The sequence below is a fragment of the Apus apus genome, chromosome 2, assembly GCF_020740795.1.
Source record: "Apus apus isolate bApuApu2 chromosome 2, bApuApu2.pri.cur, whole genome shotgun sequence".
Lineage (NCBI taxonomy): Eukaryota > Metazoa > Chordata > Aves > Apodiformes > Apodidae > Apus > Apus apus.
Window position 1 is genome coordinate 94,644,941 of NC_067283.1, and position 15,396 is coordinate 94,660,336.

The 15,396-nt window shown below is 43.0% G+C and overlaps 1 protein-coding gene across 1 annotated transcript in view; it reads right to left on the reverse strand.

Moving 5' to 3' along the window:
• Positions 1-3,175: 3,175 nt before the first annotated feature.
• The window catches only part of SCGN (secretagogin, EF-hand calcium binding protein), a 31,935-nt gene continuing 19,714 nt past the window's right edge, over positions 3,176-15,396 (reverse strand). Inside the window, exons 7-11 of the mRNA XM_051609139.1 lie at positions 7,459-7,514; positions 5,979-6,024; positions 5,814-5,873; positions 5,091-5,159; positions 3,176-3,744 (exon numbers count right to left, since the gene is read on the reverse strand). Of these exons, the coding sequence (XP_051465099.1) occupies positions 3,616-3,744; positions 5,091-5,159; positions 5,814-5,873; positions 5,979-6,024; positions 7,459-7,514 (360 nt within the window). The 3' untranslated portion in view covers positions 3,176-3,615. The remainder of the gene's footprint in view (positions 3,745-5,090; positions 5,160-5,813; positions 5,874-5,978; positions 6,025-7,458; positions 7,515-15,396) is intronic.

The following is a 15,396-nucleotide window of genomic DNA, read 5'->3' on the forward strand; positions in this document are numbered from 1 at the left end:
AGTGCCAAAAAATGAGAAGGGCCATGACAAGCAGGGAGCATGAAGGGAGTGCAGGGCATGAGCTCACATAACTCACAGTGAAAAGGAAGGCAAAGGAACAGCTTTGCTTTGAAGGAAATTCACACATTGCTTTCGAGATCCAGCAGTTTACCAATCAAAGGAAAAAAAAAAAACAACAACCTTAACGTGACCCATTTGAGAGCACTGTGCACAGTAATCACTACGTTTGTGGTAGCTAAATGTCTTTTGGAAATATACCTGTGAAATATGATTATATAAGTAAGTTAAAATTATTTCAGTACATTTTCACACTCTGAAGAAACAGAAAATTTTGAAACCCTTAATCCCAGTTTTCTAGAGAAAAGCATGAAAATACCAAGGGTAAATATCTTGGCAAACATTTTCATTTGCGTTTGGCATTCAAATTCCAGTTACAAAGATGAAGGCTCCTAAATAATGTGATATCCACAGATTTTTGTTGGCAGAAGATGCACAGATTGAACAGCCCCAAACTTTTCTTGCATATCTTCATTATATTTACAGCACAGAAGGCATTATGGTGGATAAATAGTTTTCGTTTTGTGGGCAAGATGTTTTCATATAATTAACCTAAACCAGGTATTTTTATGTAATCATTCAAGTGTGAAATAATATCCCATGTTTTGCTACATAAGAGACTCCACACTGCACATTAAAGTATGTTTCAAATTTGCAAATTGGCCAATAGCTATTTTTCATCAGGAGGTATTTCCTATCTCTATGTCTGTAGCAGCTTACAGGGATGAAATCACCAGAGCCTGAGACCAAAGGGCCTTACAGTTCATTCATTATGGAAGTGAAAATAGTAATAAAAATAAAATTAAAAATCTAACTCTCTGCAAGTAAGGAACACATCTTCTCAGCAGGAAGTCTCAAAATGCCTGCCTCCTGCAATAACATTGACTTTTGGAGCTGAGAGGGTTATAAGACCGTAGCTTGTTAAAAACTGCCTTTCTGACTTTGTAACTTGGGCTCAGATCCCACTTCATCTCCTGACATTTTCTTTTGCTCACAGGGGCAGGAGTCCCACTGGGATATGGCTCTCCCCTACGATCCCTGCAAGCAAGGCAGCATGCATTCAGGCCTGTTTTCCTGTTCTCTTGTCACTGCTCTGGACATAAAAACTGTCCTCATGGGAATACAGAACAAAATTTTAAATAAAACAAACAAGATAAAAAAAACCCACCAACTAACTCTTCTGAGTTCCGTATATAAAATTTTCATCTACTATCCCCAAATACTTTTTGCTAATGATTTGTAAAATGCTCTTATCAACTCACTGAAGACTACGCACTGATTTCAAGCTAATAAAACTAATTGTGTGAACTTGCAAAGAGGAAGACTTCAGCAAACTCAATATTTAAAAAAAATACAAAAGAAGTAAAATACATTGTGACACTGACACATCAGATTTATTACTGCTTAATGTGTAATTGAAAAAAAACCCAACCTGTTGGCTTTAGAGGATGTGAAAAGCATAAGGTTTCAGTAAAGATGGAGGAAGTGCTGTTTAATTCTTGAAGTAAGAGCTGTGGTTGTTTACAGTCTTCAAAAGATTATTTTAATTTTAGATTAAAAATTGCTGTTTTGGTGAGGAAGGGCTGGATATTCTTGAATTTATACTTTAATAAAGGAGAAAAAGTTCTACTGATATCAACAGGCTTAAACAGGGTGGACCTGTTACTGAAAACAACAAATAGCACAGAGAACTATCTACAGGTGGAAATAGACTGTAGGGGGTGGTACAGAAAATGCAACCATGTCCAAAGTGATGGAAACTGTAGTTTAAGAAAATAGAGCTATGAGAACAATATAAAGGCTGAAAGAAGAGAGAGAAACTGAAGGATATACTTAAAGGCATAATTATCCAGGCTGGTAAGTCACATCCTATTGGAGGTACAATGAAAAGATGGTTGGTGATGTGCCCCACTATATTTGTGCCAATTCTTCAGGATGGAAATAAAGCATGTCTAATAGACAGAGGTGCATGGGATTTCTCTGCTGGCTTCCTACCTGCTGTCATGCACTCCTGACTGCATGTCTTCCCTCAGATGGGAGTAAGTGTCCATGAGTAAAAGGTCATCCCTGATGGCTCAGGGAGCTGCTGCTAAGGCCTGGTTCTTTGTAGTTTTTCTGAACCATTGCAAAGTTCTGTTACTGCAGTTATGATTTGTGTTGCTGCCAGGGTGATAATGAGCTGTTTTGGAGTTTAAAGCCCTAGCTCTGTGCTGACATGAAACATGCACTTAGCAGTTGTTTGGTCTGTGAGCTTATCATAGGTGAAAATAGAAAACCAGCACCTCTCCAAAGCTGTGAAAGTTCCTAAGTGCTGTATTGAATCAACATCTCCATCTCTATTTGTGTTGACTGAAGGTAATTTCTGATTAATGTTTATAAAACTGAGTATAAAGAGAGTGTTTCACTATATTCCCTTCTGCGAAGAGCATAACCAGAAACACACTTGTAGTGTCAGATCCGGGTGTCTCATCTGTAGGAGAGAGAAATGCTGAAATGTGCAGGAGTTTTGCCAGCAACCCTTCCTCCACAGTTTTCTCATCGGAAATGAAGAATTATTTGGGCATGATAGTGTAAGCATGGCACTTTCTGAAGATGCAGTCAAAGCCTTTGGAACAGGGAAATCCATGGTACAAATGATGCTGCTGCATTAGGCTCCAGGGTTACATGCACGGCCTGGGAGTGATGAGAAGCTTGAAGTTCAATGAAAGTTACAAATATTTACTAACTCTTATGGATTTAAAAAATAATAATGTGCTTAAGCTCTTTGCTCTCACTAGGCTTCTGTTCCTCCAGTTTTTCAGCTTATAGAAACCTTGTACATTATTTCAGTTTAGGTTGGAAGAAAGCCTTCCTCCAGAAGTGATGTTACTCCCTGGCTTCGTCCTGGAGGTGATATTATTTCCTGATGTGTGTGGTTTCTCCGTGGGAAGGTTCTACCACGTTTCATTTCCTGGCAGATTTAAACCCCATAGCTGACAGGCACCACAAAACCTCTTGCCATTTGATCTGCTTTAAGCAAAGTGGCTACTAGGTACCATCTGCCAGTCCGCAGCAGATGGCTTCCCACATATATATAACACATAAACTCCAGTCTTACTGAATTTCTGTAACTGCCATTTTTTATTTCTGCACAAGTACACTGTGAGCCATCCAGTATTTTAAAAGCACAAAGCGAGCACGGGGCTCACCAAAGTAAAGCCTTCACACCGAGGTGGCCATCAGAAACACTTAGGAGCTGCACATGGAGAGCACTGAGGGGCCATTTGTAAGGAGGCGCTTGTCCCTGTCCTAGAGGGCAGGTAGGGCAGCGCTTTGTGGGGGCAGGAGGAGAATAGCAACCCCTTTCAGAGCAGCTGGTGTGCCCATGGGCAGACACACCATTGCTAAGGGGACCCAGAAGAGAGCGAACATCAGAGGGGGATGTGGGGGAGGGTCTTGCCCCATGTCCCACTCTGCTGCCTCTTCCCACAGCCCCTCACCCCGCACCACGGACACACTTCTACGAGGAGCAGCAGGCAAATCTCACAAGGGAAACACAACCACAAGCATTCCTCCCAGCTATGGGTTCATTTTAAGCCCAAGACACAAAGCCAGCTCGGATTTCTGAATTTTTCCATCCTTGTTCATGTCGCAGTGGTTGAGCAGGATCTGGCGGAACTTGTCCAGGTCCACCCCGCTAATGCTGGGCTGCAGGCAAAGGAGAAAAACAGTGCTGAGAAAGAAGACAGCTCTGGGTGTCCCCAGCCCTGTAAATCAGCAGGGGCAGGGAAATCAAACCAAGAAGGAGAGACTGAATGGGCTGACTACACGTCAGCTCATACACGCTGGGGAAACAAACAGAAAATGGGGAAAGGGGGCCCTGCAAAAACAGAAGGGATATGGTTAGGTGATGGGACTGTGAGCAATTGCAAGGAAATATGTTTTTTGTGTTTAGTCGAGGCCATCATTATCTGATCAGTATCAACAAAAGTCTGCAGAAAGGTGTGCAATACAGATAACTGCATTATTCAACTTGTGCTATTATCTGGCTTTCTCTCTCAAACCTGCCACGTGAGGAGCAATGTGGCATTTCTGTCAGCAGGCTACCATGTCATCAGGTAGGTAGCAACATCAAAATGTCTTTAGTGGATAAAATTAATGCTACATGCCATTTATAGGCTACATTGTCTCTGTATGCTCCTAAAGCTGTACTCCTTCCTCTGCTTCCCACTTTATCAGATCAAATTCACACACACAGCTTATGGTGCCCAAGGACGATACTGATGAGGGCCTTGAGGGAAAGTACAGCCTTCACTCCTTTGTATGCACTCAAACAGAGCATAAATCCAACCTCCTGCCCATCCTCATACCCTTTCCTAAACCCTGCATGGCCATAACACACACACACAGCCCTTAGCATGCAGCTGCAGTCTCTGCAAAATGGATACAGGAGCAGAGGCATCCCTGTGTCAGGTCACATTGTGTGGAAATGCAACAGCTCAGGCTCAGAAGGAGCCAAAGATCAGATGACGTTTGCATCAAAAGCTCTGTCTTGGACTGCATCTGGTAATTCAGGGTAATCCAATGCAGATGGACTCTGCTGTCTGTAAGAAACTGGTGACACACTGAGCATAGTGTTCTTGGTTAGAGGTAGAGCTCAAGAAATTTCCAAGTGTAACCCTGTGATGAGCTAATGAACCATGAGGTCATGCTAATGAAGGCTGCATGCACAGTGAAAAGAGAAGAAAGAACTTCTGACTGCAGATCCATGTCAACACAGTTTGTGATGCTGTAACATCTGCCTAATTCATACTGTGAGCTAGAATGGACCTTTATTAAATGCATTTGCTAAGTGAAGGTGTTTGTCAGACAGAATTTCTGTGAATCTGTGAAATACTCTACAGTGAAATGCTGTAAACATTACTTTCATTTCTGCCACTGATCAAAGTGAAATTTGACTCTGTGCTCTCACTAGCCTCTCTATTTGCATAACTTTACCAAAACAAGCACCTTCATCTCAGGAATATAAGATATTAATAAATAGAAAGAACTACCTTAACCAGTTCCATCATGTCTTTGACAAACCCATCCACTTCTGGGCCTTCAAGTGCTCCTGTTTTACTCTGAAAGATGGAAGAAACACCAAAACACTCTAGTAAGTTAAAAACACAACAATGTTTACCGGTCAGTAGGTCTACCTGGTCACTGAGGTCTAAGATGCCTTCTTTTTCCCTGATTATGCCTTCCCCTCAAATGGTAGCGACATCTTCCACCATTTTCTGGGGCTTTCCGGTCACCACCTTTAGCAAGTTGTGTGTCTGTCAGAAGTAGCACTGAATTGCTGTGAATTGGTAGTTAGGCAGTCGTGTCCATCCTGGGCCAAACTCCCCAAATAACTGGTTTCGATACTGGAAGGGGTTTTATTTTTCAAGGTGGTGGTGATGCAGGTCTCAAATGGCCAGAGACTGCAACAGCTAAAGCTACCACTCCCCTTACAGCCCTTGTGTCTCCTGCAGAGATACAGCTGATGCAGCAGTGCTGGCCTTGGAGGTGGAGAAATTAAAAACTGATTCCTTGCTGTGAGGTCTCTGAGCATCGCTCTCTTCTGCACACACCTTACCCCAAAGCTTGGGGCTTGGGCCTCTGGCCCATGGGCTAGGGCACAGCTGCAGCTCTTAAGTGACCCCCACAGCACCCACCAGGAGGAATAAATCTGGGCAGTGTATGTTGTATCTGTGTCATTTAAAGACTGCAAGGGAACAGCCTCTGGGACTCACAACGTCATAGTGTGCAAAGATCTTCTCAAAATCTCTCCTCCTTTCTTCTGTGCTGCAAGCCTGCATGCAGAGGGGATGAGCAAATAAAAAAGATTCAAGTTTGGGCTCAGATTATCTTAGCTGAGAGAGACAGAATTGATGCATCAAAAAAAAATCATTACTTACATCCATTTTAAATTGAAGAAGGAAATTTTCCTGGAGTGACAGAATCCTGAAGGAAGAGATTTAAATTACAATCTTTCCACTTTATTGTCTGTGCAAAAACTATTCCAAACTATTCTGGTTCATAAAGCAAAGAGATTTTAAATTATAAGCCTGTAAAAAAGAAAATTGCCTTTGGGGTTATTTATGGAGGACTATTATAGGAACACAGGCCTCCCTCCTTGTCTGATGGAGAATGGCAGGCAGGCACCCTTTGGCTCACTGCAAATGTGCTTCCTAGCACTATTGCCTCTCCCAGGGCACTCCTGGTGGTCCACTGCAATGGAGGTGGTCAGCCTCTGAAGTGAGAACTATCGGGCAATGATGCCTCACAACTGGATTTCAAGAGGAATTTATCACTCTCCGTTGGAGGGAGAATTGGTGGTTGTAAAAGTGAAGGACAAAGTAATACTGGCCTGAGCGCTGAGACTGGCCAAATTCCTCTCCTTTCCCCTCCTCCCTCCCTAAGCCCCTCACAGCACTGATGAAAGCTTTTTTCTCTCCAGCTGTTCTGCTAACACTGAGGGATTTAGAGCCTGTGACACAGGGCATGTTGAGCACATGAAGGGTTTGAAGGGTGACAAGTGTGTTCAGAGCAGAGGGAGGCCTCAGTTGCCCTGGGTAGTGAGGCAGTAGGGAACCATATTGAAGAGGAAAGGGCAAGGGCAAACCCCTTTATTCTCCATTCTGCCTCTATTTCTCTCTCTCTTCTTACATCCAATGGTCAAAGGGAACTGCCACACGCACTGCAGTTATTTGTGCTGGCATGTGTTGTGATCCCAAGCAGAAGGTAACAGGGAAAACTAGCATCTGACTCCTCTCACCCCCGAAACAGTGTTCCAGGACTGTATCTGTATGTTTAGCAGCCCATCCAGTCACTGCATATACATTTACAGACAGAGGCATACTCTCTATCTGTATATGGTGGAAATCATAAAAGCATCCAAGGTATCAAGGACAGAAAGAGAGTGGGCTGTGACTGAGTCCCCAGCTTCATTCACAAATGCCTTCACCTTGTCTCTCCAAATCCTTTCTTACTGCCACTGGCAAACTCCTTTGTGGTGGCAATTTTATTACTCAAACAAGCCACAGAAATTATTTGCAGTCCCTGCTGTGTATGCTGATTTGAAATACAAACCTGTGACCCTGCTGAAGGGGATTGCCACCATTCTTTTGGACAAATGGTGCCACTGGCTGCTCCATCACCTCGTGAGGAGCACCAGAGAGGTAGCACAGATTGTAGCAGAGCGTGTTGGTGATCCACAAACAGGTCCTGGCGTGGCTCTAGGTTCTCAGACTAATGTAATTAAAGACCTGCATCAGAATACCTGATTTATTTTGAAAAGAGGTAGGATTCAAATGCATGTCCCCACAGGGAGATCATTGCCTTGCCTGGATCTGCCACTGTGAACTGAAAAAACACATAAATCCTATGACAGCCTACCTTGCCAGGTCATTCAGGTCCAGCCGTCCATCTTTGTTTTTGTCAAAGATTTTCATCTAAAAATCAAAAAGACAGGGATAAAATAGATAGGCTGTGAGGAGAGCACACATACAAAAAAGCCAACATACATTTTGCTCTGCCCTGCGTCCTCACTTCTTCATGCTTGGGGTGCTTTGCCCAAGCCCCAGGCAGCATGGCTTCATCTGCTAGCACCAAGCACAAGGGTGGCACAAGAGCACAGCAAAATCCTCCTGCTCCCTGACAGCAAAACCACAAGCAATCAAATACCACCACCACTTTATACACAGGAATAAACACAGGTCTCCAGCAAATGCCTTAAGAAACAAAATACTGGCCTTGCCATGGCCCCTGAAAAATATGCTGGAAAAAGGTGGGGACTCCTGAGCACTTCCAGCTCGACTTCTTCCTTATCTTAGACTGTTGCTGTGGCTACCGAGTGGCTGAGATGCAAATGTCACCTTCTGACAGACACTCAGCTGCAGGTTTTTGTGCTGCTAAAGCTAGAGGGCTTTGCTGGGTTCAAAGCCTGCCAGCAGAAAATGCCAAGACTGGGAAGAAGATTCAGGCTGCCAATGTCAAGAGGTTAATCTGTGCAAATACAAAAGTTAGTTTATCTTTTCCTTAATGTGATCTTTTTTGTTGAGTGACCACCAGGTTTAGTCTATCTATCCATCTATCCATCTATCCATCTATCTGCTTATTGTATGTGGTACTGTGCTTCTCTGCAAAAATAGGAGTCTACTTCAGAGGAAGAGGGAGAGAAGAAATTTAATGGGTTGCAAACCTGAGTAACTCATGGCTCAAGGTTCTAGAAAAAAAAATTATTCCACCTTGTAGGGAGGGGAAAGATTAGTATTTTACTAAGATGGGTTTCCATTCTTTGTCAGATACTCACTAATGGAGTATGCTTTAATCTTACCTTTATTAATCTCATTTGTTTATTTAATAGTTCTAAGAAACCAGGTCACTACAAATCTTTGTTGCAATTAATTGCCCATACCAGTCCCCATCTCAGGCGGCTGAGAAAGAGAGGACCATCTTCTAGAACACAGTCTGACCCTGCAGGAGCTCTGGAGACAGCCAGTGGAAGGTCCTGAGTACTTCCCAGCAGTGAAACTGGGGCAGAGCCTGACGTGCATGAGGGGATGTATCATTTGAAGAGCTGCCATTTTTCAGCCCTTGCATAACTCCGGTGCCTACTTTGTTAGAGCTGCCTCCTCCGTGCCCCCTGCTGGAGGGCAGGCATCTGCACTGAGGATGGTGAGCCTAAGGTAAGGTGTTGCGCTGGGTTTGGATAAGATTCTGCGACAGGGTTTTATTCCATGAATTATCCTGCATGATTTACACTACTGAGGTTTGGATAGGATTTTTGAAGAGCACTTGGTATGGGCTCAGTTTTCCTCCCACTGAAAGACAGTATAAAATTCCTATGAATGCTTGAAGGTTCATATTGAGTTCTTTGGAAAAATCACTTTGCTGTCCAGGGCAGGGAAGCTCTGGCTGAAGCCATGCCCTGGTCTTCTCTTCATGTGAAGATTCAGTGCCCTTACCAAAGCACACTAAAACTTATTGCCTTCAGCTCTCTTTGAACTTCACCCAGAATCTCCTACACATTTCTAAGTTCCTGTTTTTGTGTTTTGTTTTGGATTGGGTTTTTTCGTGTGTGTGTGTGGTTTTTTTTTCCCCCTTCTTTTCACATCTCAGAATTACTCTCTTGAGACTAAAAAACAGCGTTTCAGCACAGACTTCAGATTAAAACAGAGGCCCAGATATGCTTTACCTGCTGTGATTCCTCAGGAATGCAAATACACTAAGCTTTGGGAGTTCAGCTCCATGACCACAAGGTTCTGATGTCTGTACAAGCTTGCTGATAAACACCTGTAGATGCTGACTGTGGTGGCAGCTTCTAGGACCAGGACAGATCTGGTGTTTACCAATGCAAGAGGCAGACAGAAGGCCATTTTTCATTTCACAGAGGCCTGTCTGTGACCAGCCACTAGTTTCTTTTTCAGTGAAACATCTTAACTCTCATCTCCTTTTCCACACAATAAATAAATGAGCATCCTAGTGCAGCTAGTCTTGTGTTGGGACTTTGTCTGTCCCACCTGCCCTACATCTGCTCTACTTTGTGGTTGCAGCATGTTTTCACAGTTTCAGAAGTCACAAATAGCCATGAGAGGCTGAAGAGCTTGGTGCACCCTTAATGAAACAGGCAAGTGATGGTTTAGATGTGAAAGTCCTTCTGCTTAATTTTCAGTTTTCTGAGATGGTGGCTTTTCAACTTCACCCATTTTTTAACCCTTTACAATATTCCACCAGTAACACAGACCTCATTAAAACACATTTAACTGCAGAGACAATGCATTCCTAAGTGGAAGACTTAATGAAAACAGACATCTCCTGTCAATTTGCTTTATTTGCACCCTATCTTTGAGTTTTACATTAAACTTCCAGAGGTTGACCATGTCTACTTACAGCTAACTAGCTCCCCTCTCCGACCTCCTGTACTCAGCTCTGCTTTTGCAATAGCAAGAGAGATTCTGTGTGTTTGCAGATTTTTTTGCCTTTTTCTGCAGCAAGTACCCTAAACAAAATTTTCAAACATATGCAATATTTTGATTGTCCATACCAGTCAACAGAGGGAAGCTAAAAGTCTGTCTTGAAAAGCTAGGCTGAGCTAATTCTTGTCCAGCAACTTCCCCATGAAAGATTAAAAATATGTAGGGAAGATGGAATAGTGTTCACTGAATTAGTTCAGGTACCACAGCTAATAAGAACTAATCCTATTATCTGGACAACTGGAGTTGATGCATACTCACCATATGGCAATCTTGGATTGCATTACCCAGGAAAAGCCTGGGGGAACATTTATTAATTAAACTTTCAAATTTAAAGCATTGATCTGATCTGCTAACTGTGTTTATAGGTACACAAAGAATGCCAGAAGGTACCCTCTCCATGTGACAAAGCCTTCATCATAGGAGAAGTAGATATTTGGAATCATTATGACATTGTTCCCAATTTAAACTTCTGCCTTTACACACCATCTTGATATGTTAAACTTGATGGAGTTTCAGTTTACACTCTTGAAAGGTATATTTATGCTGCCAGGCTGATACGAAACATATCAATGCGGTTAAGGATAAGGTCTGGCATGTTTAAATAGCACTCAGTTTTACTAACAGCTTTGTTGCGTTCAGCAGTATGCTTTATAAAATGATGTATTTATTTTACTGTCAAGCCAAGTTGTGTTTTAAAATGTTTGCACAAATTAATTCACTGACATTTTAACAGCAGTGCACCAGGGAAGTCTTAGTCCTATTAGTCCATCCACTCTGAGGCAGACACAGCATAAGTAAGAGCTGGGTTTGCAAAATGAATGTTATTATGTCTCCGTTTTGTTTTTTTTTTTGAAATGCAAAGTCAAAAGTGCTATTGGCCTTGAATTCAGCAAAGGAAATTTCTCTGCTTTCCCTATCCAGTGTTGTAAAGAAGGCCACTGAAACACCAGGATATGACAAACACATGTGGGCTTCAAAGAGCAATATAAGAGACAGAGATAAGGAGAGAAGTAAACCACCAAAATAAAGAGTTGTGTGATAAGTGGAGGCACCAAAGCCTATGATTCTGCTTCTCTGCATTTAATACCATATTTTATCCTTCAGGTGGGACACGGGAAGAGTTGACTCTTGTCTGACTTCCTACTCTCACAAATATATACACTGGGGGCAACTATACCTGACAGTCATGAATAAAATTGGCCAGTGAGTACCAAAGTTCTTTGGAGTGTCTAAAGACAGTCACATACCTGAGCTGCAGGACTGCCTATACCTTGTTTCCTCGGGGAAGGACGGGGACACAAAAGGCTTTTGCAGAGCGACAGGCAAGCCCTGTGGCCTGCAAGTCACCCTCAGGACAATGGCTCAGTGCTCTGCCCAACCAGATTGCCTGTGTAATGCAGACAAGTTGTTTAGTGCAGGATTTCTAAGAGTGTTTTGGTTCCTAAAAGACCAAGATGTTACCTGCTGGGGTTTTCAAAAACCTGTAGGTTCCTGAGTTCTGTTGGGTTTGATCTTGAAATTTGAGCTTAAATGGCGTTTTCTTTTTCCCCTGGCTTATGCCACAGCAAGTGTGGTGCAAAACTGGAGGCGACAGCACTGATGGGACTAAGTCTAGAAAGGACACGGAAGGCAGATTTCCCTCCAGCGTGTTCATCAGCTGTGTGGGTCCTCTCTTCATCACACACAGCAAAGCAATAAGAGGAATGGCGCCCACTCAAAGCCAGGAAGAAGCTCTCTGGGGCTAGGGGGCTCCCATAGTGGTGGCTGGAGTTAGGAGATGCGGTGGCTGCACTGTCAGTGCATCACTGGAGATGCAGTGTCATGGGGATCACAGCATCCTTACAGAGTCACCTGGGAGTGGGGCCAGCATGGACCACAACCAGGAGAAGGGATGTACAAAGATTACTCCTTTAGGCAACCAGTATTTCAGGCTATACTCCGCTCCTCTCATATTTCTAGGGCTTTGGGGAGTTCTCTCAGTGTGTTAACAAACATTACAAACTCTGCCTCGGCTTCTGTCAATGCAGCAAAGATTTGTCCTTCTATTGTTACACAAGTTCTTTGGTGTTTGTAAGTGACTTCATGAACATAGATAAGCCTGCTTGGCCAGTAAGATTTTACGTGGCTAAATCACCTGGATTTTCTGCCCAGTAAGATTTTACATGGCTAAATCACCTGGATTTTCTGCCCTCCAACTTTTATTTCCCTACATAAATACACTGGCATTGACACTGAGCACAGACAGACTTTGACTTTCACAGCCAAAGAAGTGACCATACTGAGCCTCTAGCGTTGTCCTCACAGGGAGGACAGGCAGCAGCCACAAAAGCATCAGAAATACCCCAGTGTACAGGAAAGGTTGTCCACAGTGCATTGTCATAGACACAGACTGACTTCAGGGAGAAGTCAGCCTTCGGACTGAGAAGACAAAGTGCCCTCAGCTTGTCAGCTGCAGGCTTGTGTGCACAGGGTACGAAGCTCAGTCCCCAGGAGAACCTTTGCTGATAAGCACAGCACTACCCTGGCATCATTACAGCTGGGAGGATTTCTGTATTGACTTCTTTGGGGATAAGACTGCATCCTCAGCCACCTCCATCTACTAAATTTCAAATGCTATAGTTCATGACCAATGCTTGTTGAATTGTAAGTCACTGATCTTACATTTAACACCTGTCTAGAATTTTGGCTTGTGGTAGGCAAAGATGGTATGCTGGCTTGAGGGGAGTTTATATTTACATTCTGATAAAATGTAATAATTAAAGGAAATGTTAATGTCAGTGTTGCACATGTGACTCTTTCAGCAGTAATGTAACTTAATTTGCCAAACTTTTGCCTAAGTAATGATCTTTTTCTGCACGTGGCTTGCAGACATTGGGATTACCAACTACAAGCAGTTTGATCTGCTGTAGGTGATCCTGGCAGGGGGTTTGGACTAGATGATCTTCAACTCAACTGCTCTGTGACCCTGTGACTCTGCTATCTGGGAAGGTATGAACTACCCTTGTTTCTATGAACAAGGTAATAATGTATGCCAAAATGAAAAAGCGGAGTGAGAATTTTGTTCTTACAGAAGAAAAAAGAACAAATACTTAATTTCATAAAAAACTATGCCTTACATCTGGTTTGTGTTCATTCACAGTATTTTGCCTAAGTACACAGCTATGTGCCTGCATGGGTATGGAAGCTGTTACTCACAGCAAAATGTTGCCAAATGCAGGCATGAGCTGGGTGTTCATGGGCTGAAACTTCATCAGGACCCAGAAGCCTAATAGCAGCTTGTCTCTGGGGGCTGAGGGAAGGTGGGGAGGGATTGGGAAAGGTTGTTAGTGCTACCATCATCCTCCACAGCCTCCTTCTCCTCATGGAGCAGCAAGGAGGCAAGCCTTCTTTTCTCCAGCTCGTGTTACTTCAGAAGGCAGAATAATGTCACCATGTTCTTTCAGCTATGCCCACCCTGTCTCCCAGAGCACACATTACAGGACCCCTGAGGCAACTTCTCATGGCCTGGAGAGGCCCAGGGCTTTGCTTCTGCCTCTGTGCACCTACTCCCTGGCAACCACTCTCAGTCTATGCCCACAGGAAGATTACAAAACCCACAGACTCTTTTCAAGGGTTCAGAACTCCACATACCTCTTCTCATTCAAGTGGGTGCATGTAAATAAATATTAATACACACTGCATGACTGTTAATACAGACATATATATATATATGTAGGCATGAAAAGTAAGAACTCTGCCTGCAAAGGGGCTTCCTCAGCTCAGCATTGCTACTTTAATTCCCTCATGAAGAGTCTTGAGAATTCAAATGTTCTTTTTCTCTGCTTTCCCCAGTGGCTTTAGTGCTCTTTAAGTTTTGATTTAGCAGACTCATGGGTCTTGTGCAATGCCAACATGTTCACTACCTGTTTTATTTCCAAGGGTTCATCACTTGTTCATCAAATCCCTGATCTCTATCAATGTTCTCTGAAGAGAGGATGTCAAGGCCATAAGGAAAAATAATAGCCTCTTAAGTAATGGCTTCTAAGCAACCTGATAAAGCTTGTTATTTTCTGGAGACAACCAATCCTTTCTCAAAGAAATACTTTCTGCTTCTTCCCAGCTTTTTAAAATGTAGTATAAGACTATATGAAGCAGTGTATGAAGTGGTGAGTATTAAGCATGCCCTGGTGGGTATGATACCTTGTCACATCTCTCAAAAGCTAAAGTTGCAAATACCCAGCATAGAATCATAAATAGCTTTTTTTTTTCCCCTTCTTTTTTTTTTTTTTTTTCTTTTACATGCCTGAGCTAGCTTCTTAAAAATGATAGTTCCTATCTTTTCCTCTTTATCTCTATCGCCAGAAGGCTCTAGGATCCACTCAGTATATCAGTAGCTGCTTAAGATGTGTGCAGCCAGCTGTGGATGTACAGAAAAGAGGTAGAGATCTGTAAAGTCCTGTATTTACAGCTCCTTGGGACACAGTTTATTTCAGGTGAATGTTGTTACATGGCACTTGGAAGCCATGAATACGATAGATGGGCCACCCTGAGAGACCATATAGTTGAGTGTAGCAGAAACAGTTTCTTGTCCCAGAGACCTTGTTCTCTAAATGGAGAACAGGGTGGGAGCAAAGTAATTGAGGGGAGAAATATAAATATTTCCACTCTACAGTAGAGGGATCAGTGCTTCTGTTTGCTAACAATGCAACAGAAAGTCTGTGAAATCCTCAGCAATTAAATGGAAGGGCCACTCTCCCTGTTTTCCCAGATGGTGGTGATGATGGCAGGGTCCCATCAGGACTCTGCACTCCGCAGCTCCCCACTTGACATGGAAAGTGAAGAAAGCAAAGAACTCTCATTGCCCTGGGCCTTGACATCATGCTTTTGCTCTTGGCTCCTTGAGTCACTTCTCCCTATTTAAACCAGCTTTGCAAATGTGAGACTGAATCTTTCTTTCCTCCTTGTAATTTTTGCTCTCCTAGTTCAGGCAACCTCCCATGCCATCAACTCATGCAGTGCATCTGCTACTATAGAGATGCTCTCCATGTGGATACTTTGCTGTTATGTACAGAACTCATATCCTCTATTTTACCACAGGATATCACAGGTTAAGATTACAGGTGTTACGATTTCAAACCTTGCCTTAGTTCTTGGGATCAGGTGTGGCTGTAATCATCCTTCGCCTTCAGTTTATAGCAAAGAATTGCAAGGAAAAAGAATAATCAGCTGCTGTATCCTCATTTTCTAATATCGATTCACATCCCTGATTCTTTTGGCATTGCATTTGCAAACTTTTGTCCTCATTAGCAAATCTGCCTTTCAGATCATAGATTTCCCCAAATATACAAAGCATCCCTTCTCCCAGCTCAATTTTTAT